The 27159-nt window shown below is 43.0% G+C and overlaps 1 protein-coding gene across 1 annotated transcript in view; it reads left to right on the top strand.

Annotated features, from left to right (window-relative positions):
* The window catches only part of LOC311051253 (receptor-type tyrosine-protein phosphatase F-like), a 254763-nt gene that overhangs the window by 69356 nt on the left and 158248 nt on the right, over window positions 1-27159 (top strand). The window contains exons 5-6 of the mRNA XM_084065737.1: window positions 10342-10530; window positions 25389-25499. Coding sequence (XP_083921863.1) covers window positions 10342-10530; window positions 25389-25499 — 300 coding nt within the window. The remainder of the gene's footprint in view (window positions 1-10341; window positions 10531-25388; window positions 25500-27159) is intronic.

The following is a 27159-nucleotide window of genomic DNA, read 5'->3' as shown; positions in this document are numbered from 1 at the left end:
GTCCTCAACTAAAGAACGGAGTGTCGCGGTGACACACTTTTTCTCCCCGATAAAACCAGAGACACTCCTCCGTCTTTTGCGCCACTCTGTGTGTCGATCGCAGGCATAGTTTTATTGAGGTCAGGTTTAGGCGGGGTAATGTCTGCATTCCGACATCTCACTACTCCGACTAGTGGCTTCCGCGTGCGGTTAGGGTTAGGGTTAGGTATAGGGTTAGTTAACGTCGGAAAGGCGATATGTCGGAAAGGCGTCATGTAACCGGTTTAGGCACAGTTTTACTGAGGTTAATCTTAGTGTTTAGGTTAGGTTTAGGCATAGGTTTACTGAGATTAATCTAAGTATTTAGGTTAGGTTTAGGCATAGTTTTACTGAGGTTAATCTTAGTGTTTAGGTTAGGTGTAGGCATACTTTTACAGAGGTTAGGTTTAGTGTTTAGGTTAGGTTTAGGCATAGTTTTACAGAGGTTAGGTTTAGTGTTTAGGTTAGGTTTAGGCATAGTTTTACTAAGATTAATCTTAGGGTTTAGTTTAAGTTTAGGCATAGTTTTACTGAGGTAATATTAAGGTTTATGTTAGGTTTACGCATAGTTTTACTGAGGTTAGGCATAGTGTTTAAGTTAGGTTTAGGCATAGTTTTACTGAGCTTAGGGTTAAGGTTAGGTTTAGGCATAGTTTTACTGAGGTTAAGGTTAAGGTTAGGTTTAGGCATAGTTTTACTGAGGTTAAGGTTAAGTAAGGTTTAGGCATAGTTGCAAAAATGCTAGGTCGGAAGAACTGTCAAACACAGCGACTACTGGCCAATCACAGCGGGTCTTCCTAGCACTGCGGTGGGATCTATAAGCATGCACTGTGGACAGTTCAGAAACCCGCAAAATAACTAAAATCTTTGAAAATAGCAGATCTACAAGCTCACAACGCATCGCGATGCGACACATTTTGAGCTTGCAGATCGGCTATTTTCAAATAGCCTAGGTATAACATAGGACTAAAGTGGTTAATGTATGTTTTATAATGTAATTATTTAGTAAAAGTGTAAGAGTAAAAGTACAATATTTGCCTCTGTATGCCTTTGTATTGGAGTAGAAGTAAAAGTATAGACAATTGGAAATACTGCAGTAAATTAAAGGTACCTCAAAATTGTACTTAAGTACTTGAGTAAATGTACTTAGTTACTTTACATCAATGGAAATGATGGGTAGAGAAAGAAATACAAAATTGTATAAATTGTTTTTCTGTTATGTAAACACTGTTCACAATGTTTCATCATAAATAATGTCAGTGCATCTGTAATACCAATTTGGCACCATGGTCAGGGTCTACAGTCACACAATGTGTATTTTCAGAACAATGGGCATTGTTTATTTTCGGGATAACGGGCTGTGTGTGACTAATAGGCTTTGAATCCAGCAGTGGTGGAAAAAGTACTCAAATGTTTTACTTAAGTAAAAGTATCAATACTGCAATGTAGAAATACTCTGTTACAAATGTCAAAATTTACTTGAGTAAAAGTGCAAAAGTATTGGTATCCAAATGTACTTGAAGTACCAAAAGTACTAAAATGTTTAAAAAATACCAGATCTACAAGCTCAGAACACGTAGCGATGTGACGCATTTTGAGCTTGTAGATTGGCTATTTTCAAATAGCCTATGTATAAAATAGGGTTAAAGTGGTTAATGTGTGTTATTATTTCGTAAGTTCCAGTATGGTACTTACTATGGGATATCATCGCCCTCTAGCGATGCTACAGAGCAAGCACACCGGACTCCCGAGATTTCAATCCTCATAGATGATTGGATTAGGGTTAGTGTGACGCAAAACACCGGCGACCGGTGTGGGTATAAATACCATTGCGTCATCCAAGCTCGACCTCTTCTTCTACTCTGCAGTAGCTGATTGCACGCGGAGCTGAACAAACGGAGAAACTTAGCGAATTCCAACACAACCCAAAGCTTGGGCACCTTGGTGTTCCTCCACGGGTGCTTTCGTGATAAAATAAGTTTCTGTTAATTAACTCTCCCGAGTTCCTCAACTTTTATTACTTTATTTTCCTATCCTCTCTGTTTTCTCGCCACGAGGCGCGCGGCTAAAGTTAGCGCTAACGGCTAGGCTAACTTGTTTGACGGCTAGCCCTTGTTTGACCACCTTGTCGACAACAAGATGGAGTCACCTCGTCCCTGCGGCAAGCGGGGGTGTGGACTCCTCATCGCCGCAGACGACGACCATAACCTCTGCCTGTCCTGCCTGGGGCTGACTCACGCCTGGCTCACCGGTAACCAAGACGAGGCGGAGCACGGCTGCAGCCCCTGCGGGGTTGAGCGTCGGCTCAACAGGGCCGCGGCGTTAGCGGTGATGGCTAACGGCAGTGCTAGCCCCGAGGCGCCGCCCGCCAAAGCACCCAGAGCACATGCGGCTAGCACTAGCGGGGGAGCTATGGGCCCTCCTCTCCACTCGGCTCCACGTGCCAGTGGAGCTATCCCGAAGCTACGGAATGAGGAGGCCAGATTGGCTCCTGCATCTCCACTAAGCGTCGCTGACGAGGCCGTCGGGCCGTCCCAGGACAGCGACGATAACGTCTTCACCCCCACCTCCTCCATCATCGCCTGGGGAGACACGGTGCTCCCAGGCGAGTCCGATGGCGGCAGTGAGGAGGACGAACCCGTCGTCCCGGAGGCGGAAGACGAGGACGAAGGCCTCGAACAGGAGGTAACGATGACCAGCCCGGGTCCTCCTGTCCTGGAAGCAGAGGCGGCGACGATCTCCCCGGAGCCTAGCCAAGAGGCGAAAGTGTCCGGAGAGGCGGTGTTCATCGTGCTCCGTCAGGCTATGGCCAGATGCGGCCTGGCACAGCCCATGGAGCCTGCAAAGTCGTCGGTCGCGGTCCCCATCCCGGGGTTCCAAGGCCTGGCGCCCCTCCCCCCTCGAGTGGTGGAATCCAAGCTGCTCCCAGAAGCCTGCGGTGTCAGGGACGCGGTGCAGTACACCTGGGCGGTCAGACGGGAGCTGATTCCACTCGGCTTCAACGCCGACATCATCACGGGGGTCGAGCTGGGGGTAGCGGGTCTTCCACCCATGGACAAAGACCTCGCCACCGCCTTTGCTAATGAATCAAATGTCTCAAATGTCTCTCTGCCCTCTCAAGATGGCGGAGGAGAGGCGGAAGTTGACAACTCAGAGAACCCCGGTGTTACACCAGCGAAACTCCCCAGGGGGAACACGAGTTTCGCTCCGGGTAAACACACCTCACAAAATGGCCGTTCCTCTCGACCTTTCCAACATGGCGGACAAGGCGAGACGGAACTCGCAGCAACGAACCCCGGTGCTACCCTATCAACGCTCCCCACGGGGTGTCGCGGTCCGGGTAGGTACTACACCGCGAATAGGTTCCGTTGTCTCGTCACGCAGAGCGACAGCGTCTCACGCTCCCATGGGAACGGGCGCTCGCTCAGTGACGAAGAAGACATTAGCCCAGCTAGCGCTAGCAAGCAAAGCTACAGGGCGGATGTCGACGGGGTGTGGGAGTCCCCGTCTACGTCACGGGCTTCCCCCACCGGCGAACGATCAGAACCCAACAGGGCAGATGACGTCAGCAGCCCCCACCTCCCCTGCGAATACTCTCGCTCGTTGTTTTTCCAAATGGAAAGCTTGCAATCCGAATCCTTGGGTGTTACGCACCGTACGAAAAAGATGCAGATTGCAATTCTCGAGCACACCTCCACTATCTACCAAAGTAGTGTTCTCCCGAGCATCAGGCCAGGCGGCCATAACGCTGCGGGACGAGGTGTCGGCTATTTTGAGCAAAGGCGCTATCAGAGAACTATCACCAAATCAGAACCGTCTGGGTTTCTACTCGGAATACTTCCTGGTGAAAAAGAAAGGGAGTGAGACCTATTCTGAACCTCAAGGGCCTGAACAGGTTTCTGATGGTTTTCAACTTTCGTATGCTCACAACGAAGGCGTTGTTGGAGCAGATACGTCAAGGAGATTGGTGGACGAGTATAGATCTCAAAGATGCTTACTTCCACGTTCCAATCTACCCACCGCACCGCAAGTTCCTGCGCTTCGGCTTCGAAGGCAAAGTGTACGAATACACGGTGCTCCCGTTTGGCATGTCACTGAGTCCCAGGGTGTTCGTGAAATGCACGGAGGCGGCGATAGCCCCGCTGCGACAGCAGGGTCTACGTCTGGCGACGTATATAGACGACTGGCTGCTGGCAGCGGATTCGAGGGAGGAGGTGGCGCGCCACACCAAGTTGGCCATTGCGCACCTACAGTCCTCACAATCAACGCTCAGAAGAGCGTTCTGGTTCCGTCCCAACAAACCACCTTCCTGGGGATATCCTTGGATTCCACCAGGATGGTGGCACGTCTGTCTCAGGACAGAATAGCGAGCTTTCTGGCATGCGTGAGATCCATGCGCCTGGGGTGCACGGTCACGTACAGAACCTGCATGCAGGCTGCTGGCATCATGGCCTCGGCTGTGAGCCTGATTCAGCTGGGCAGGCTCAACATGAGACCTTTTCAAAGATGGATGCGGTCTCTCAGGATACCGCACTCCATGGGCTCTCGGAAGGTGGTAGTGTCACCACAGTGTGTGTCGTCACTCCGACCATGGGCGCAGGCGACCTTCTTGTCCGAGGGAGTCAAGATAGGCACGGTAACGTCCTGGAAAGTGATTACCACGGACGCCAGCCTCTCAGGTTGGGGGGCTGTTCACGAGGGCTACTCAGCCCGGGGGGTGTGGGACTCCTCCCAGAGGAGAGCCCACATCAACTACCTGGAGCTGCTGGGGGTCTTCCTCGCTCTCAAACACTTCGAGAGCCGCATCAGAGGGTGTCATGTCCTGGTCAGAACGGACAATACCACAACAATGTGTTATGTCAACAAACAAGGAGGCTTGGGTTCCCTTGTGTTGGACAAACTGGCAAGCGAACTGACGCTATGGAGCGTACAACGCTTGGCCCACTTACGTGCCGTCCATGTACCGGGCCATCTGAACAGCGGGGCGGACCTGCTGTCCAGAGGAGGACCCCGGTGCGGGGAATGGTCGCTCTGCCAGAGGGCCGTGGATCTGATTTGGGCCCGGTTCGGCCGGGCTCAGATCGATCTGTTTGCATCCAGGGAGAACGCGAAGTGTTCGAGGTTCTTCTCACTCAGGATGCAGGACCAGTCCCTGGGGGTAGACGCTCTAGCTCACGTTTGGCCGAGCGCTCTACTTTACGCCTTTCCGCCCCTGGAGCTGATTCGTCCGACGTTGGAATGGATCAGGACTCAGGGGGGGGAGGTTCTGCTGGTGGCACCAGCATGGGGCACGTGGAGGTCGGAGATAGATCCCCTCCTCTACGACGAGCCGTGGCCGATCCCCCTGATCAGGAACCTCCTGACGCAGGGCGGGAACGAAGTGTTCCACGAGAACCCCAAAGACCTAGACCTGTGGGTTTACCCCGTGAAAGGTCGATTCTAACCTCACTAGGCCTTCCCCCTGCAGTGGTGGCCACTATACAAGGGGCTAGGACGATGTCCACGAGAAGTCAGTATGACGTTAGGCGGACCATGTTCGAGACCTGGTGCCTGGAGCAGTCTCCTCAGGTGGAGGCTTCCCAGGCTTCGGTGGTGAGCATTCTGACTTATCTGCAGGACAGATTAGATCAGGACTTGGCTTTCTCCACGATAATGGTTTCAATGGCGAGTCGGTAGGCAAGCACCCGTTGGTGCATCGGTTCATGAACGGCGCCAAGCGGGCTAGGCCAGTGAACAGACCTTTGTTTCCTAAGTGGGACCTGGCCTTGGTGCTGGAAGCACTGTGTCGGCCCCCCTTTGAGCCCTTTGAGACCGCATGTCTAAGGATTGTCAGTCTCAAGACGGTGCTCCTTTTGGCCCTTTGTACGGCGAAACGCGTCGGGGACATGCAAGCGCTCTCTGTGAGTGAGGATTGCATGCGGTTTTCGGACGATGGCCAGAGGGTTTTGTTGAAACCCAATCTGGTATATGTGTCCAAAACCGGCGTGGTCGCCAGAGCTCCTGTGGAGCTAGGGGCTTTTCATCCTCCGCCGTTTACTTCGGCAGAGGATAAACGGTTGCATTGTCTCTGTCCAGTAAGAGCTTTGAAGCTTTATTGTCAGATGACGGTGGCTGGCCGTGAGTCGCCTCAGCTCTTCGTCTCCTACGGCCGGGGCCGCAGGAAGGCGGTGGCTAAACCGACTCTGTCCAGATGGATCGTGGAGGCGATTCGGTTGGCATATGGGAGTAGTGGCGCTGCTGTCCCAGTGGGACTGAGAGCCCATTCTACTCGGAGTGTGTCTGCATCGTGGGCCCTTTATAAAGGGGTGTCGTTGCAGGACGTATGCTCGGCAGCCAACTGGTCGTCTCCCTTGACATTTGTGTCTTTCTACAGCCTGGACGTGGCGGCACACGGTCCTGGGTGTAGTGGCTGCGCCAAGGTAGGTTGGAATTGTAGTTTCTGAGGGTGTGCATTTCCTCCTGCTCTTAAGCAGTGGCTGGTTTCAGACGTACAGACTGTGAGACAGGCCTGGGAGGCATGTTCTCTCTCTGATAGTCTGGCTGGTCCTCCATGCCCTCTCAGGACCCAAGAGACAGGGTCCAGAGAGGAGGAGGCCTTGGTTTCCCTACCACGAATCGGTCAGACTTGGGTCTGTCTGGGTTGGTGGCCAGGGACAGGACTTAGTCTGTCAAGGTCTTGCCCTTCAACTCCTTTTTGCTCCATGATCCTGTGGGGTCATGGGTTGCCTATAGGCCAGGGTCAAGTCGGGGACTTGTCCTGTGGCCTTGGGTGGGCATTTGGGTGGGGTTGGTGTATCTATGGGCTCCCCGGGGGACGTGTATGTGTCCCATAGTAAGTACCATACTGGAACTTACGAAATAATAACCCTAGGTTACAACTGTAACCCAGGTTTTATTAGTAATGTAAGTATGGTACTTACGTTTAAAACCCCTCTGTGTGCAATCAAGCATGCAGAGTAGAAGGTTTCCGAGGTCGAGCTTGGATGACGCAATGGTATTTATACCCACACCGGTCGCCGGTGTTTTGCGTCACACTAACCCTAATCCAATCATCTATGAGGATTGAAATCTCGGGAGTCCGGTGTGCTTGCTCTGTAGCATCGCTAGAGGGCGATGATATCCCATAGTAAGTACCATACTTACATTACTAATAAAACCTGGGTTACAGTTGTAACCTAGGGTTTTATAATATAATCAAAATCTGTAAAGTAACTAGTATCTAAAGTTTTCAAATAATTGTAGTGGGGTAAAAGTACAATATTTGCCTCTGAGATGTAGTGGAGTAGAAGTAAAAGTATAGACAATTGGAAAATATTCCAGTAAAGTAAAAGTACCTCAAAATTGTACTTAAGTACAGCACTTGAGTAAATATACTTAGTTACTTTACACCACTTGAATCCAGTGGGACCATAGACGGTAAAAAAAAACATATGGATGAAGGGATCGGTGACATCACCCTTTGGTTTCTACAGACCCGTGTCGAAGCCACTTTTTTGGCGAATTCAAATCCACCATCTTGGAACAACAGGAAACGAATGCTATTGGCTGGAGTATTTATCCAATTTAGAGCTGGAAAGTCTATACGTTGTTATACCTTTCAATCTGGGAAAGTATACGTATTTTTAGAAAATTTAGGATTGGGTTATGCCATGTTTAACACATTGAGTGCCAGCCATGTACTATGCATCCAAATCATCCTCAGAGTTCCAGCACTTTTTACCGTGTTTTGGCGCTCTTTGTAGAGCAGCAGAAGCCACAACGTGCCTCCGGATGTAAACAAAAAGTGTCCGGGGGATGGGGGAGGGTCTCGTCTATCCACTGGAACATGTATACCGCGATCGGCCATTTTGTTGCTATTTTTACTTTACTTCTACTCCACTACATCTCAGAGGTGAATATTGTACTTTTACTCCAATTTACTACAATTATTTGGAAACTTGAGTTACTAGTTACTTTGCAGATATAAATTATTATATTATAAAACACATATTAACCACTTTAGCCCTATTTAATACCTAGGCTATTTGAAAATAGCCGATCTACAAGCTTACAACGCGTCGCATCGCGTTGTGAGCTTGTAGATCTGCTAAATATTTTTGTATTTTTACTTTTGGTACTTTAAGTACATTTGGATACCAATACTTTTGCTCAGGTAAATTTTGAATTCCGGACTTTTACTTGTAACAGAGTACTTCATTGCAGTATTGATACTTTTACTTAAGTAAAACATATGAGTACTTTTTCCACCACTGCTTATTGGCTTCATAAATAAAACTAAACGGATGGTTGCCGCCTACTCCAAATACATAATCCATTGTGGAGTCTTTGACATGAAAATGTGTGAGAAGAACCGCTGCTCTATGAGAGCATAAAGGAAACAGTATATAGCCCTGTGTGTTGAAAACACTGCTGGTTACGTTACACCTTCACTTCATGTCCAAACTATTCCCTCCCTGCAGCCACCCTGTGAGTCTGAGAAATGCTGGAGTGTATACAAACCATTAAGACCGGGAACGCATTTGTGTCATTTTCTGTGTCATCTTTGGCCATTAAAAAATAGCAGATATACAAGCTCATGCCGCGCTATGAGCTTGTAGATCTGCTATTTTAAAACAAATCTTTTGCAAATCTTTGAATATATATATTTTTTTTAAAGCGAACATTTGTAACTCAAATCTTTGCTTCTGCGGGATTCTACAAATGTCTTCTAAATCTTATGAGCTCAATCTGTCACACTGTCTGCGCACGAACGCACGCACACACACACACACACACACACACACACACACGCTCGCGATTTGTGGGTTGTAGATCAACAATTTATCGGTGCACCAGCGTGCAATAAAGTGTAAAAATCTGCCATACCTCTAATCACTAAGCCTTCTAAATATCTAATCCTAACCCTAACCCCAATCTGAATCTTCCCCCCAAGAATACTTTTTAACCATAAAACTCACAACATCTATTTCTCAAATTCTACTATACTTGTGAGGACATATTTGCCAGTATTTCCAATTGGCATTTGGCAATAATTATATTTTTACTCCACTACAAGTATTTGAACACTTTAGTTACTAGTTACTTTGTAGATTTTGATTATTATTACAAATCATACAACCACTTCAGCCCTATATACATTTCGGCCATTTGAAAATAGCAGATCTACAAGCTCCCAATGCATCGCGATGTGACGCATTGTGAACTTGTAGATCTGCTCTTTTCAAAAGATTTTTATAGATTTTATACATTTGAAAACTTGTGAAACGGGACATTCTGCACAATGTGTACTTTCTACTGTCGGTACTTTGAGTACATTTTGATACCAATACTTTTGTACTTTTGCTCAAGTAAATTTTGAATTCCGGACTTTTACTTGTAACAGAGTATTTCTACATTGCAGCATTGATACTTTTACTTAAGTAAAACATTTCAGTACTTGTTCCACCACTGCTCTCACAGTAGTAGCCTAGCCTACTCCTCCTGTTTGCTCAATTTACTTTATGTTAATTAACTTGCTCTCTCAGAATTCAAGAAACGTTCATAATGACAATGCAAAGTTAATCCTACCAGACGTGACTCACATTGCAATTGTTCACTTTGTAGACGCGTCACGCGTCGCAACATTGCCTAGTAAGTGAAGCATGTCAGCCCCTAACAAAGTAGTCCATTGAAGTAGATGGGGACAACACTTGTTGTCAAAGTAGGCACAACATTTTTGATCTCTTTACAGAGTTAAAAACTATCAATTCCACCACAGTTTGGTGCTAGCAGTTAGCACATACAGTAGCAGTGACATACGGTGCTTTTTTGCCTTCCCCTTGAATGTAATTGACAGAGAGTGACATGGTTTGTTTTTCGTGTTGAAGAAAACAATGAAAGGCAGACAATGTTGCCACACTGTCTGAATGGGAAAACGTTTTTTATTTTATAAGGACTTGAGTCCCAGAATTTCCCTGGGACTCAAAATTTCCCTGGCTGGGACCCATTAAAATTTTGAATGGGTTCCAGCCAGGGACATTTTTAGTGGTCATTTAATGACCACTCGTGGATCCTGGACTAACGATATTTATGGTTCCAAATGTGGAATATAATAATATAACTTATTATATAATAAGTAATATAATATTATTACTTTAGTTTTAAGGAGTAATATGTACAGTACTCCTGTATGTGCTGAAAATAGCCGATCTATAAGGTTTGTGTGTGTGTGTGTGTGTGTGTGTGTGTGTGTGTGTGTGTGTGTGTGTGTGTGTGTGTGTGTGTGTGTGTGTGTGTGTGTGCGTGCGTGCGTGCGTGCGTGCGTGCGTGCGTGTTTGCTTACAGAGGACCAGGTCCCACATGGGTTTCCCTCCATAGACATGGGCCCCCAGCTGAAGGTGGTGGAGCGGACACGGACCGCCACCATGTTGTGCGCCGCCAGTGGGGACCCGGACCCCGAGATCTCCTGGTTCAAGGACTTCCTGCCCGTGGACATCGACAGCAGCGACGGACGAATCAAACAGCTCCGCTCAGGTTAGTGTGGGTGTAATCTGATGTGAATGTGAGTGACATCACAGGGTTGACAGTTCATTACCGACGTAACAAGGAAGTGTCTGTATTGTTTGTAATCATGCCCACGGGAAGCTAATAAAGCGGTGCTATTAAGTCATGTTCCCTCGTTCTTGTAGATATATTATTAAGAAGAACCCAACACAACATGGTGTCCAAAGTGGGATTTGAACCCACATCTCCATGTGAACGCCAAACCCCAGACTTTATTAGTCAGAAATATAAACAGCACGAGGTACAATCAGACAACCCCCAGCTAAATGGATGACACAATTCCTGTAAATTGTAAATGTATCTCTAAAAATCATGTTTAAAAATAAACCAGGAAAATGGTCCTCACACCATCTTTTTTTCCCCAAATTCTACTATACAAGTATTGTAATGCATACACACACACGCACGCACGCACGCACGCACGCACGCACGCACGCACGCACGCACGCACGCACGCACGCACACACACACACACACACACACACACACACACACACACACACACACACACGGCCAAAATGTCATTTTCAGGCTGAGAGAAGCACTTTACTGTGCTGCCGTTGCCAATGTTGACCTGTTATGTTGACACTTTGGAGATGAAATGACCCCTGTCTCATGTTTAAAACTGCTCTTTTTCTGACAGAAGAGTGTGTTTTCAAGGGTCTTAGCATCGACATTTGGGTCAGAACTGGCTGAGTGTAACTTTTATGTTACACACAGCCAAAATGTCATCTTCGGGCAAAGAGAAGCACTTTACTGCTGTTTCCACAGTTTGAACTGTTCACACTTTGAGCTGTTCACAAGACACAACCCAGCCTCATGGCGTTTTCTTTTGAAACCTGTGCCAGGCTCGCTAGAAGTTGAAGCATTCGGAAGACGCTTTCTGCATCTGAATTTGTGAGACATAAACATTGAATTCAGACTAAACATTTGCCAGACAAAACCATGTTGATTGATTGATTGAAAATGTTATTAGTCAAAAGAATGTAAAACAAGACAGTTACATTTATAATACTTTTGTCTAAAAGGTCAGACCAAAAAAGTCCTTGCGGACTTGTTTCCGTTGGGGTCCTTGAATTAATTTCATAGACATACAGATGTGCCACTTCAAAACTTCACATGTCCTGCCATCGCCAAGACAGTAAATTTTCAGGGGATTCCCAGGGCAATAAGAGGGACAAAGAAGGGCATTTAAAATGGTGAATTATTTTGATGATCACTGCTTTTATGATGCTAATTAATTTGAGCAACTGGTCAAATCACCTTTCGCCTCATAATGAGTCTGACACCACCTTCAACACACATTCTTTTGTTCTCATGTATATGGATGTCTGTTGAAGGGAAACATGGGGGGGTGTAGTGACAACTTCTTTTCAGGGGCAAAACAGTGCATTTTAAGGGCAGAAAAGGGAGGAAAACAATGCATTTTCAGGGCACTTTCAGGGAAAGAACAGTAACGTGTGAAGTTTTGAAGTGGCACATCTGTATATAGTAGCAACCAAACAGTTCAAAAATCAACATAAAAATACAGAGAAAAAATACCACTATGTACAAAAAAAGCATGAAAAGTAAAAAATATATACAAAAAAGGGGAGGGGGGGGTCGTCTGTCTACAGGGAAACTGGTACTAGCTCCTCTTTTGGCCTCCAGAAAGATTAGTTTTTAGGGCTGTTTTGAATGGGCCCAGCGAACTGCATGTTAAGCCTGATTTATTATTCCATGCTTAAATAGCCAACGTACAAGCTCTCAACAAATCACATCCGCGATGCGTTGTGAACTTTGAAGGTCGGCATGTGATACCTTCGTACAACAGTTTGAAGGTAGGACATATTCTTAAGCATTAGGACATCACGGGGAAAATATTGCAGTGGTCTGAATTATCCTTAAAGGAGCAGCGCAAGTGTTTGACAAGTACACAAATCCTCTCTTCTGGGGGTCCCTGGCACAAAACATTTTCAGAAAAAGGGGGGGGGGGGCAAATACATATCATTTTGGGGGTCCTTGCCACGAAAAAGTTTGAGAAGCACTGATTTAGAAGGCATTTGTAGAATCGGCCTTTAAAAAAACGTAAACTTTATCTTGCTCTTTTTTCCCTCTACACCAAACCTCTTAAAGGTCAGCTTGTAGATCGGCCATTTTTTGGGTGAATGTACGGATGTTGGGGTTCAAGTGGTTAAATGCACAGCTCTCATACAGGGCCTATAACTTTCCATCCAGGCTTTTCAGCAGGGTCAGTGTTCAATTTCCACCCAGCAGCACTGTGTGCTTGAGTCTACTCCACTGGCTTTAGGCTACTGAGTGTTTTTTTTTTTTACATAGACCTGCAGTAATCTCAGTAGCAGGTTCCGGTTTAGTGTTACATTAAGAATGCACTGTAAGAAGGTATTCTATGGATGGATTTCTTGTTTACAAACATCACTGGGTGCGTATGCATTCAGGGCATACTTTGTTTTTGGCCAGAATAGGCTCTATGCACAGCAGCCATATTGGAAAGAAATTGGGCATCTTCTTACTTCCAAATGGAACTGCGCCTTAATTAGTATTATTGGTAACACCTGTGAAGGAAGTAAGGAAGGGGCCCAATTCATTCCCATTATGGCTGCTGTGCATAGAGCCTATTGCGCACAGCGGAGACTCAATAGTGGGACAAAGTACTCAACCCCAGTCCTTCAAGTCAAAGTATAGATATAATCCTGGTCAAATATTACTCAACTACAAGTGAAAGTTGCTGTTTTTAAAGCGAACATTAGTAACTCAAACTTTGCTTCTGTGGAAGCAGTTTTTTTTTTTTTAAATCATGTTTTTTTGTGGTGCTCAAACTTTTTCATGTCAAGGACCCCCCCAAAAATGGTATGTGTTTGGCTGTGGACCCCCATCTCAAAATATGTTGTTCCAGGGACCCCCCCCCCCCCCCCAGAAGCAAAGATTTGAGTTACAGATGTTGCTTTAAAAATATATATATTCAAATATTTGCACACATTTTCAGGATTTAAAGAAAAATAGCAGATCTACAAGCGAGCTTGTATATCTGCTATTTTTTTTATTTTTGAATTGCCAAAGAAATCTTAAAATCACACAGTAGAAATTGGCCTGAATCACTCAGGAGTTACAGTAACACTCTCTTGCTTTGCAGAAATGCCACTTTTTCATGTTGTAGGTCAAAGTCAAAGTATAGATACTCCTGGTCAAATATCACACAACTACAATTAATGTTAATGTAGTGAAAAGTACTTGCTTTTAAAAATATTCAAGTATTAAAAGCACAAATAACTTATAACGACAAATAATATAATATATATATATATATATATATATATATACTGTATATATACTAGAACGTCTAGCGTGACGCGTCGTTCACTTTGCAGTGCCACCTTACAGGCACCTCACAGTGTGAGAGAGAGTTTTGTGCTCTCCTAAATCCACGCCAGGCTTTGAAAGTACCCACTTCAGAAAGAGGTGACGTGCATCACCTCTCCAATGACCAAAACCCACTTTGTGATTACTCAGACCTGGTATGGCAGACCTGTGGGGAGTGTGCAGTGGTGTACAATGTGAAAAGATAGTTGAAATCGCAGGAGATGAAGTTAGCAGTTTATTTGTGTAAAGGGTCGTCGGCGTGGGTTGTGTTGAGGATGGAAGCCGTCAAACTGGTGCATCCTACCTATTGATGTCACATGACGTCACACTGGCTACATACATACATACTGACAACCGACATGGCGCAGGATTCAAATTGTATATATAGATATACTGTGTGTATATATATATATATATATATATATATATATATATATATATATATATATATATATATATATATATATATATATGTGTATGTATAGGAGGTACTCAATGTACTTTTCACTGTTGTACTCCTCTCCTCTCCTCTCCTCCCCTCTCCCCCTCTCTCTCTCTCTCTCTCTCTCTCTCTCTCTCTCTCTCTCTCTCTCTCTCTCTCTCTCTCTCTCTCTCTCTCTCTCTCTCTCTCTCTCTCTCGTCTGTGGACTAATGCCCTCTCTTTAATCTTATTTGCGTTCTAATTACCATACCAGGTGGTACACCAATCCGAGGTAAGAATGCTATAGGCACACCAAACCAAATGTCCAATCACGCCATTCCGCTTTATTGCCTACACTATATCACATCATCGCTTCTCCGCCATCACCTCACCCATACTCCTCCTCCGCCTCCTCCTCCTCACAGTGCTCCTCTTCCTCTCTCCTGATGCTTCGTTCGCACTAGCAGTGACACTGTTGGGGGCCATTTCCATACAAAGATTTTTTATTTAAATTATTTTTCAGCTGCTAGGACCTGTCTGACATGTATTTCTATACACCAGACTGGCAAGTGCGTCCGTTTTTGGGGGAAACCATTGTACGGAAATGTGACCTGAATTAGATCTATATTGACGTCTCTATCCGATATTTGTTTTGATTCTATTTTCGGACAAGCTGAAAATATTCGGAGCATTTTTTTTTTCTTTTCCGATTGGTAGATGAGTAAATAAGGAGAGCAAGAGCTTTGTTTTTAGACTACAGCGCATGTCTTCTCTGACCTGCTGACGCCACGTCATATTACTACTTCGGCATTCTCGGCAGGTCGAAGAAGCTAAGCAATATAATCAAAACAAATATTAGATAGAGATGGGAAACACAGGGCGCTTCAAGCAGAAAATAGTTCAACTTTTGGAGAGGAGCGCCACTCATTTGACCCTCCTGATTGTGTCTGAAAACCTGGTAATTTACGACCCAACGTTGAATCGTTACCACAACCATGAGAAGTCCATGTTTACGTTGTTTCAGCTAAGCTACTTGTGCTAATAACACAGATGAAAGGACATTCGAGCACATGGTTGATAGGTTTGGACGTTGTAGGTATCAACAAAACGGTCTGTGCGAGTGCTCTGTACATGATATTCAAAGCACTTCCTCCGCTAAAAAAAAGAAAGCTTTCTGTGGACATGGCCCTTTAAAGTGTTGTGCAACACGCTTGTTGACGTCGTCAAGCGTGCGTCCATGAGTGGGAGTGATGAGTGAGAAAAATATGAAGGAACAGGTTTGGGTTCAAAAGAACAGGGAACTGTACTGTCTTATCACTTATACTAATGCAGCTCTGTTCCATTTCAAGGACCACCATAAATCTGAGAGTGTACAAATGGAACCTAACAGACCCTTACGGGTCTGTTTGGTTCCATGTGTGCACTCTCAGAGTTACACACCAGTAAGGGGCCATTTGGAACCCCCTCAATGAACCATGAGGGTCCCTGGACCACACTTTGAGACCCACTGGTGTAGCAGAGTGTTTCCAGTGAGCCAACATGCACAATATCAGCACTCTGACTCAGTGTGACCAGAATGGAACAGAACCTTAATTAGCATAATTGGTAACACCTGTGAAGGAAGTAAGGAAGATGTCCAATTTATTTCCATTATGTCTGCTGTGCATAGATCCTATTTTGTGGAGAGAGAAGGGGAGTGGAAATGGTGAAACACCATGTGATTGGTTGATGCTTTACCAGCCTGGAATCCAGACTCATTCGCTATGTTCACTTTTTTTTGTCATTCAATCATTCCATTTGAGCCTGATTTCCGAACGCCAACTGTTACGTATAGGCACGTCATTGCTGATTGGATAGTGCTCAACCAATCAAAGCAAGAAGGGGAGTGACTTGCACTTTACATTGGAAGGCTCTCGTTCCGTCCCGCCCACAGACCAATCAGAATCCTCGGCTCCTGGGTGTCCGATACCACTCCTTCCACATAGGAAGACTGCCAGACAGAGAAGCGGATGAAACAAACAAACCAACCAACCAACAAATCAACAAACCAACAAACAAACAAACAAACAAATGCTGAACGAAGCGACTCAGTCTGGATGCCAAGCTAATGCTTTGCCGCGTCATTGAAACGTTGAAAAAAGTTGAAGCAGCTCAACTTTGTTTTCGTAGCTTTTGTAGCGTCAGGTGATAGTAGATTCCATGTGGCTGGCTTTTGTTGAAACCGACTTACAGCCTGTCGCTTTGTCCAGGCTAGGTGTGAGCGCAGCACTATAGGCTCTGACACCTTCCCTGCATTCAAACACGCGGTCTTTCATACAGTGGTGGAAAAAAATACTCAGATGTTTTACTTAAGTAAAAGTATCAAGACTGTAATGTAGAAGTACTCTGTTACAAGTAAAGTCTGGAATTTAAAATGTACTTGATTAAAGTACACAAGTATTGGTATCAAAATGTACTTAAATTACCAAAAGTGAAAGTATTAAAATGTTTGAAAATAGCAGATCTACAAGCTCACAATGCGTCACGATGCGACACGTTGTGAGCTATTTTCAAATAGCCTAGGTATAAAATAGGGCTTAAGTGTTTAATGTATGTTTTATAATGTCATAATGTATATCTGCAAAGTAACTAGTAACTAAAGCTTTCAAATAGTTATAGTGGAGTAAAAGTACAATATTTGCTTCTGAGATGTACTGGAGTAGAAGTAAAAGTATAGACAATTGGAAATACTCGAGTAAAGTAAAAGTTCCTCAAAATTGTACTTAAGTAAAGTACTTGAGTAAATGTTCAGATATAAATTATGATATTATGAAACATGCATTAACCACACTATTTTATACCTAGGCTATTTGAAAATAGCCGATCTACAAGCTCACAACGCGCCGCATCGCGACGCGTTGTGAGCTTTTAGATCAGCTACTGTATTTTCAGATATCTTTGTACTTTTACTTTTGTTACTTTAAGTACATTTTTATGCCAATACTTTTGTACTTTTACTCAAGTAAATTTGGAATTCTGGACTTTTACTTGTAACAGAGTATTTCTCTATTGCAGTATTGGTACTTTTACTTAAGTAAAACATCTGAGTACTTTTTCCACCATTGCATTGTAGTATTGTATGACAAAGAAGAGTATTGATTTAGGAAAAAAATAACATAAAAAGTTGAAATATGGAGATACAAGTTTTATACTCGGTCGTCCCGGCAACCAGGGATAAATCACCATGCCCTCCCTGCCATCATCAGGTTACGGTGACACCAGACGTTTTTTCCGTTTTTCCTGTGACTTATTCAGATGGAATATGCAGTGGTGGACTAAGTAGGCTACTCTACACCAGTGGTTCTCCACCTTTTCAGGCCGTGACACCCCAAAATAACCATATTTGAACTGGGGACCCCCAAAATAACCATATTTCAACTGGGGACCCACCAAAATAACCATATTTGAACTGGGGACCCACCAAAATAACCATATTTGAACTGGGGACCCCGCACCCTGACAAGCACTTGGAATTGTAGGAGTTGAGGCGTTACATTTAGTTTGACTCAGTTCCACAGACAAATATTGTGAAAATAGCAGATCTACAAGCTCACAACGCCTCGTGTTGCGAGTCGATGTAAATGCACCGTCCACCACTGGTCACTGACTGCTGTGTCTGTGTGTGTGTGTGTGTGTGTGTGTGTGTGTGTGTGTGTGTGTGTGTGTGTGTGTGTGTGTGTGTGTGTGTGTGTGTGTGTGTGTGTGTGTGTGTGTGTGTGTGTGTGTGCGTGCGTCTCTAGAACAGACGCATTTCTAGACTGGTCCGGTTTAGAAGCAAAACACTCTAAGTGTGCTGTTCTTTACCAGAGACGTAGTGGCGGCAACCGCTGGTATAAATCTAAGACTGACAAGAGTCCTGAATTCACCATCAACTCAGAACCGATTAGTGTGTATGACCTGCATAAGACATACAACTACCTAGGTCATAGATTTAACATAGCTGGAGAATGGAAAGAACAGGTTGAATACATCACGACTGAGTTTATAGCCAGGCTGAATCTGATTGATGCTTCACCACTGCCACTGCTAATGAAGTTGGAGGCTATCAGGCAGGTTGCCCTGTCCAGAATCCAACATCTTTTCTCCAACGTTCATCTAGCATGTAAAACACTTAGTGAACTAAACGACAAAATAGTTCATTTTGTTAGGAAGTGGTTTGGACTTAACACCCACTCCACCAGAGACATTATTTTCCAGTCCAAACAGGGAGGTGGGTTTGGCGTCCCAAATGTGGAGTGGATATATAATGCCACAAGGCTGGCTCACCTACTAAGCATGCTAAACAGTGATGACAAGACTGTCAGGGAACTTGCTAGATCTTCTCTGTTTCTAGACATGAAACGGCGTAAAGTGCCCCTGGCAAGAGAGGGCGAGCCAAGTTTCCTGGGGTTCAAAAGAAAGCCCAACCTTAAAATGGGTTCGGGGTGTCGTCAGATTGGCCTGACCTCAATGACCTCTGTGTGAGAACCGGAGTATCCCTACACTGGGTTCGACCTGACTCAGACACTGTAACAGTCTCTGAGGACATTATTACCAACTGTAGGATCTCAGTAAGGGCTACTGTTATTGATAAAGAACATAATTTATCACCAGTTAATGCACGGAGGTACCTTGTAATGTTACAACAGCAGAACCAACAACAACACTGGACTGGTTTAAAACTACAAGGAAAGCTAGCTTGCCTTCCTACTGCAGATCACACCGTCTCTCACACAATATTCAAAAATTATGCAGTTGATGAGGATATAATCACCTTTACAGTCAAAGCCAGATTACAGGTCCTCCCAACCAGACTCAATCTTTCTCTGTGGTACCCTAATACGTTTCCTCCTCATTGTCTGCACCATGACCACACTCCAGTTACTGAAACTCTGTCACATATTCTGAACGGCTGCCATGTATATAAAGGAATGTACATTGCTAGGCATGACAGAATTGTTGACCTAATAGCTAAGGACATAAGCTCATATGTTTCATCATCTGCCAAAATGTATAAGCACTCTTGTGTTTCAACTGCCATGTTCATGCGCAATAATGAAAATGATGCCTTTTCAGATGTCACAGCTAATACACCAGATGTTGTTGTTGTTGATGAGGACAGTAGAGAAGTGACCATTTTGGAAGTGGCATGTACATTTGATCACAGTCTGGAAGAGGCATTCCTTACAAAGGTGCTTAAGTACCAACGTCTTAAGGATGCTATCATGCAGCTTGGTTACAAATGTAAACTGCTTGTGTTCGTATTTGGAAGCCTCGGTAATGTCCATAAATCAGTTGTGAGAGGCCTGCAGAATGCAGGAATGCCCAAGCCAAAAGCTAAGGCATTGGCAAAATTCTGTTCAATGTCTGTGATAATTGGCAGTCGCCATATATGGAGGAGGCGATGCTTCCTGTACCCGTGATCTGTATTCTGAAATACTTGTCGTTGAGCTTTTTCCAAGTTTGTCCATCTACTATTGTTTGTGTTCAAGAATTCATTGTTAAAATGTGAACGCAAATAAAGATGTTAAATGTGTGCGTGCGTATCTGGTATCTGACCAGATCAGTGTTCAGTGTTAGATTCATACAGTTCAATACAAGCCCTGTGATATGACCACAGTTTGGATTTAACAATCCTACCCAAAACCGTGAGAAGGTAACATTCCTGGAAAATGGCGTTGGGTTTTGGAGGTTGTGCCTGCCATTCCTTGCATGATTTTTGTGTATAGTGGAGGTAAAGCAGGAGGCAGCAGCAGATATGCAGGCTGTTTGTTGGAGCATTGTGCTCCTGGATGCATCCACTGTTTTGGCAGAGAGAGTTCTGGCTTAAGTAAGACCTGAGGCCGCTTCTAAACATTTTTTAAATCCCAACAGTTTTTGGGAAAAAAATATAAAAAATACATTTTCACGATTTTTCAAAAATAGCAGATCTACAAGCTCGTAGTGTGGCACTCGGTGCCGCACTATGAGCTTGTATATCTGCTATTTTTGAATAGCCAAAGAAATCTAAAGTGACACAGATGCGTTCCAGGTCTTAATGGGTTAAGTGGTTAGATTCTGTGGAAAAACTTTTTTGAAAACAGCAAAACAAAGGGTATTTATTAAATATAGTATATCATATAATTAAATATAAAATAAAATAAAATCACAGAAAAAAATGTTTTATGGTCATGGTTCACCAGGACCCTGGATGGCTTGATTCTAGGCTTAAATGAATTGATATAAATATTTTTGGAAATGTCAATGGGAAAAATGCATTGAGTATTTTGAAGTGGAACCAGGAAATGGCCGCCACTGCTATGCCCTAAAGGCTCTATGCACAGCAACCATATTGTGAAGACATTCACAGGTGTTACCAATGATACTAATGAAGGCTCTGTTCCATTCTGGTCAAACAGAGTCAGGGTACTGATATTGTGCATGCTGACTCACTGGAAACACTGCTACACCAGTAGGACTAAAATGTGGGTTCAGCGACCCTCATGGTTCCTTAAGGGGGTTCCAAATGGCCCCTTACGGTTGTGTAACTCTGAGAGTGTACAAATGTAACCAAATGGACCCATTTGGTTACATTTGTACACTCTCAGAGTAATGAGTGTGGTGGAAATTGAAAAATCTGAGAACCACTGTGCTACACTAAATGGAACAGAGCCTTCATTAGTATCATTGGTAACACCTGTTAAGGAAGTGAAAATATGGCTGCTGTGAATAGAGCCTATCACTGTTTCTCTTAGAGAGATTGGAATACATGGTCAGTGCATTGTGAGGTGATCTGTGAGAAGTAGTGAGGTGAGGTGGACTTCACAGAAAGGTTGCAGTTGGTCAGTGAGCTCTCCTCTCCACACCTAAAGCAATGATGTGAGGTTCAGTTGCCTGTATTTTATGGGGATTTCATTTTATTTTTTTATTTTTCAACTTGGGCAATATTTATAGAGAGCATTAGAAATAATGTTTTGTCATTACAAATTAAAATAAAACAACAATAAAAAATGCATAGATAAAATTACGCTGTTGCTGATTCAATATTGATTTGGATACTTTATTGACAGTTTAAAACTAAACATAAACTTAAAAGCCAAAGCGCTTGTTTCTATTCCATAGACATTCAAACATCTAGACAAACAACAGTACAACGAACAAGTTGCTTCCCCCTTAAGAAAAGTGGTTGAATGGACTAATTCCCCCAAATCTTCACACATACCTTTCATTTTGATAAAAACACTATAAAAATGGTGCCCAAGTAAAGAATGAAAAACAAATCCCCTTTAAGCCCCGACCGTGTACGTTAAGACCTTGGGTATTATAAAAAAAAAACGAAAGGAAACAATAAGTACATTATCATTCCAACAAAATATGCAGTGCTGTGATAATGAGGAGCCATACTTTACATACATGATGTATACTGAACCCCACGTGTGTGTGTGTGTGTGTGTGTGTGTGTGTGTGTGTGTGTGTGTGTGTGTGTGCGTGCGTGCGTGCGTGCGTGCGTGCGTGCGTGCGTGCGTGCGTGTGTGTGCCTGCGTGAGTGCGTGAGTGCGTGTGCGCGCGTGCATGTAACTTATGGAAGCACATCAGAGACGAAGTCCCTTGGATGGCTGGCGTCCCACTGCGAGATGACCACATGTACACCGTCAAATCATGAGTGTTAATTTAACTCTGTAGTGTGTACAAAATGGACCCGTATTGTTGCCCTCCATCTGCGGTAGTTTGCCTTAAGATGTGCCCCAGCACTCACACTCTCATGAATCGTATTTATTTAAAAAAAAAATGTGACCAGCTCTTAATAATCCATTTCATGATGCATTTCAGGAGTACTTCTTGAAATATGTATTTATTTTCTTTCATGTTATCTTTGTCTACCGGTCGCCGGCCAAACTGCATGATGTTCACCATTTTCAGCAAATGAATAACTTTGCATTGAGATACAGTCACATCATCTGTGTAAATAGAGACTCAATGACCACATAATCATTGTGCGGATGCTGTACAGTTATTTACTTTGAAATGAATGGAGATAACTACGGAACAGTGTTGCTACCATGCTAGGAAAAAAAGTCCCATCATGTTAAAGTGTAAAATGTTTCTTGTTATAACATTTTTTTTTTCATGTTTCAACAAGATATTATCTTGCTAAAATGGGTAACGTTTGATGTTATTTCGTGAAATGTTCTCTTCATCACATTATTAAAAAAACAAAACATCAAAGGCACACACGTAGCCCACGTGCCAAAGTGTATGGGAGGAGGCAGAGAGATAAAAGACAAACATTTTGAACTATATATAGCCTTATTAAATGTGTGAACTTTAATTGATCATAATATAACATGAAACATTTCACATTTTGACAAGAATAACATCATATGTTTCACGTTATAACACCATAAAAACACCATCACGTTAAACTGTGAATCGTTTGATTTTCTAACGTGATAGGATTTTTATTTTGTATTCCCTGTCATGGCAGCAATGCGCTTCCGACAATAAATGATGTATTGAGGACAGGTAAGTTGCTCTGGGACAGCTGAATGTAGTGAATGGTTTTCCAGACCATTTGAAGAGCAACAGAACCGGTCCACTTTGTTTGTTTCTCTAAAACGCAATTCACACCAACATCGACAACCATAACCATAATGATGTGAGAATAGCATAACGTTCTTCTGACACCCTGTAAATTCGGATGGATTTTGATTGGCTGTCGCGATGTAATCAAATGATTTTAAAGTCATACTGTGTCACGTACATTTTCGTAGAGTTTTTGTCAAGCTCCAATGTCATTACAGCCTTTGTCTATTAGGCTCTATGGACAGCAGCCATATTGGAAAGAAACTGGGCCTCTTCCTTACTTCCTTCACATGTGTTACCAATGATTCTAATGAAGGCTCTGTTCCATTTAGTGTAGCACAGTGGTTCTCAAACCTTCTAATTCCAAGGACCCCCACACCCGTAAGGGGTCCATTTGGAACTTCCTCAAGGAACCATGAGGGTCCCTGGACCACACTTTGAGACCCACTGGTGTTTCCAGTGAGCCAACATGCACAATATCAGCACCCTGACTGGAACAGAGCCTTCATTAGTATCATTGGAAGGTGTTACCAATCGTTGCTGTCGGACAGAAACCTTGTATCTCCATGTTTAAACTTTTAATGTTTTTATCAGTGGTGGAAAGTAACTAAGTACATTTACTTAAGTACTGTACATGAGTAAAATTTTGAGGTATTTGTACTTTACTTGAGTATTTCCAATTTCCAATACTTTTACTTCTACTCCACTACATCTCAGAGGCAAATATTGTACTTTTACTCCAGAACAATTATTTGAAATCTTAAGTTAGTTACTTTGCAGATACACATTATTACATTATAAAACATACATTAACCACTTTAGCCTTATTTTATACAAACTGTAGGCTATTTGAAAATAGCCGATCTACAAGCTCACAACGCGTCGCATTGCGACACGTTGTGAGCTTGTAGATCTGCTATTTTCAAACATTTTTTGTACTTTTATTTTTGATACTTCAAGTACATTTTGATACCAATACTTTTGTACTTTTACTCAAGTGAATTTTGAATTCTGGACTTTTGCTTGTAACAGAGTACTTCTACATTGCAGTATTGATACATTTACTTAAGTAAAACATTTGACCACTCGCTTTTGTTTTGTTTAGTTTTTTAAATTAATGTCCTACTTCTTCATACTACAGTGTCACAAACGTGGGAAAAATAGCTGATTTACAAGCTCAAAAGCGCATTTCATCAGAACGTGTTTTGAGCTCGTAGATCTGCTATGTTGCTTTTTAAATTTGAATGCTGAAAAGTTACAGTTTTGGACATATGAGGTTTCCACCCGACAGCTGCAGTGCCATGCGTCATTTCGCTGTCCGTGACGGGGTACACTCACGAGAAAAAACATTGTATTTAGGAGAAGTTGTCCAAAACACATTTGTGTGGAATGGCTACTGTTAACACCATTAAGACCGGGAAACGCATCTGTGTGTCATTTTAAGATTTCTTTGGCTATTTTTGAAAAATCGTGAAAAAATGTGCAAATCATTGAATATATATATATATATATATATATATATTTCGTGAAAATGTTACACTGTATGACTGTAAAGTGATTATAATATTCCGATATTGTTCGTTATCATTATAGTTGTGGCTAGAACTTCGCCATCCACTTGAGTTAGAACAATGTTTAGAACAATACATGTATCATTGTGGTTATAGTTGTTCTTGGTGTGGAACAAGGTCATAATAATTTTTCATTATTTAAAAAAATTTATTTGGTTTTCAGTTTCTGTTAATTTGTTTCTAAAGTGGCTTTGCTTGTTGAATTTATTTGTTTGTTTGTTTGTTTTGAAAGGCTTAGTTGTAGTTTAGTTTTTATTAGTTTTAGTGCTTTTAATTGTAATAATTGTAATTCAACTGGATCAGAAAAAAATAGCTAAAATAGCAGTCCTACTAGCTCACAACTTTGTTGAGTCGTAGATCTTGTAGATCTGCTACTTTTGCTATTTTTTTTTATTTTTAACAAAGATTAACATTAAGGACATCATCTCTATCATTGGTTGGTTTTAGTTAGTTTTGCCAACACAAAACAACTTCAGTTAGTTGTCATTTTTTTGTATAGTTTTTTTATTTTACATTTTTTTTAGTTAAAGGAACGACTTCTCCCGTTTTCAACCAATCGTCATATAATTGTTCCTAACTACTGTTCATGATAAAATTGTATTTTTTTGTCTACTCACTCTGTCTCAGAGGAAGGCTGTGGACAGTTCAGAAACCCGCCTACTAGTGACATCGTCGATGGGGAATCCAAGCTAATAGAAACCACAGACTTTGTATTCTAGAAAAAAATAGTACAATTTTATCATGAGCTTTAGTGATGACTAACTATATGAAGATGCTGTAGGTTGAAAATGTGTAAAGTCGTTTTTTAATTCCAGTTTTAGTTATTTTGTTAGTGTTAGTTCTAATTTATGATACGGACAGCCCTTAACTTTCATCTTTGGCCTCCTCTCCACTAGGAGCGCTGCAGATCGAGAACAGCGAGGAGTCGGACCAGGGCAAATACGAGTGCGTGGCCGTCAATCACGCCGGAACGCGCTACTCGGCTCCTGCCAACCTCTACGTGCGAGGTAAGAAGCCCCGCCCACCCAGGTTTACTGCCTCAAACACTATTTGCTCTCTGTGCAACCTCGACTGCTCCTTTCAGACCTGTCATTTTCATCATACCGATGTTGTCACAGATATTCTATTTTTGGTGTCAATGGCGTGCAAATAACTAGCCTGGTTGCCAGTGAAAACACTGTACGTTTCTGCAACAGGCAAAAAAAAACTTGGAACTCGACATTTAGTAATATGTCAACGTGCCTAGATGAGGACCATGTTGACTCAGTGCTAGATTTCTTAACCACTTAACCCCCAAAATTGGTTGAGCGGAGGCCTTCAGGGGTCTGGACTAGTGTCTTTTCTGTTTTCACTCTACATTAAATATTGTATAAATAGCTAATTTACAAGCTTTTGTGTCTATAAGCTTGTAGACCAGCTATCTTCTTTGAAAGTTTTCCCGCAGAATACAGAGTGGTTAATTGGGGCGTCAATGTCCTACAACTCAGCCAACTCAATTAGCTGAAACATTCTCAAAGGCAATTCCAAAGTCTAAGCATGACTCATTACAGCTTTAATTTCGCGGCTGCCGGGTCATAAACCTTGTATGTCTAAGACCCTTCCTTTTTCAGGAAATGTAAAAAAATGAATTAAAAAAAAGTGAAAGTAAGTAAAAACCCAATGTAGGTATTATTTAGACGGAGATAAGAGGTTTCTGCCCGACAGCAACGATAACTTTCTTATGTAAAGCGTCCTTGGGTTTTAGAAAATTATTATTATCACAATTTATTATTATTATTATAATTTTTGAAAATGACGAAGAGGAATTTGGAGATACAAGGTTTCTGCCCTGACAGAAACCAGCATGGATTTGCATTGCTCTTTGATGCTGTTCCACCTGATTACCATCAGAGCTGACACGTTCGACACGCCAACAAGGCATTAGCAAGTATCTCGTCGCGCCAGCGTTGCTCACAGCTGTCATTGTTTCCCAAAATGTTTGTTTGGGACAAATAAAAAAATTGTGGAATTGAAATTCTGTCAGATTAATTGGACTGTTGCCTATCATTTCTTTATTATTATTATGTACATTGTTTTATATTTCATGTCACTGGTGAATCTGAACAATGAGGGCAAAGACATTGAGTTCTAGTCTCTGTGTGTGTGTGTGTGTGTGTGTGTGTGTGTGTGTGTGTGTGTGTGTGTGTGTGTGTGTGTGTGTGTGTGTGTGTGTGTGTGTGTGTGTGTGTGTGTGTGTGTACTTGTATTACGATACTTGTGAGGTCCAATTGTCCCCACAAGTATAGCAGAATTAGAGAAATAGTTGTGAGAAATTGTTGTTTTTTGATGTGATTTATACTTTTCATGTTTCGTTGTTTTCGTTTCGCGTGCGTGCGTGCGTGCGTGCGTGGAAGCAATGACAGATCAAATAACGCTCCCTGCTGAGATATGCATTGCCTTTGAGAAGTGAAAAACACTGGCCTTCCGAACCCGTCAGTGTGTGAATATGTTAATACCCAGCAGGACGCCATTCACTCCGTCTCCTCTTTAGTTGTGTTCCACCCTTCATCTCCACAGGTGTGACACGCGTTCCTTTTCTCCTGGCACAGTTTGACTCCCGAAACGCCTCACGATGACTTTCAATGTTTGCTGTCATTTCACTAAAGCTTATCGTTCCGATCCATTCCT

The sequence above is a fragment of the Gymnoscopelus microlampas genome (genome assembly GCF_963454915.1).
Source record: "Gymnoscopelus microlampas genome assembly, chromosome: 9".
In the NCBI taxonomy this organism is placed as follows: Eukaryota; Metazoa; Chordata; class Actinopteri; order Myctophiformes; family Myctophidae; genus Gymnoscopelus; species Gymnoscopelus microlampas.
The sequence above is the reverse complement of the archived record's forward strand: the minus strand, read 5'-3'. Positions and strand labels throughout refer to the sequence as shown.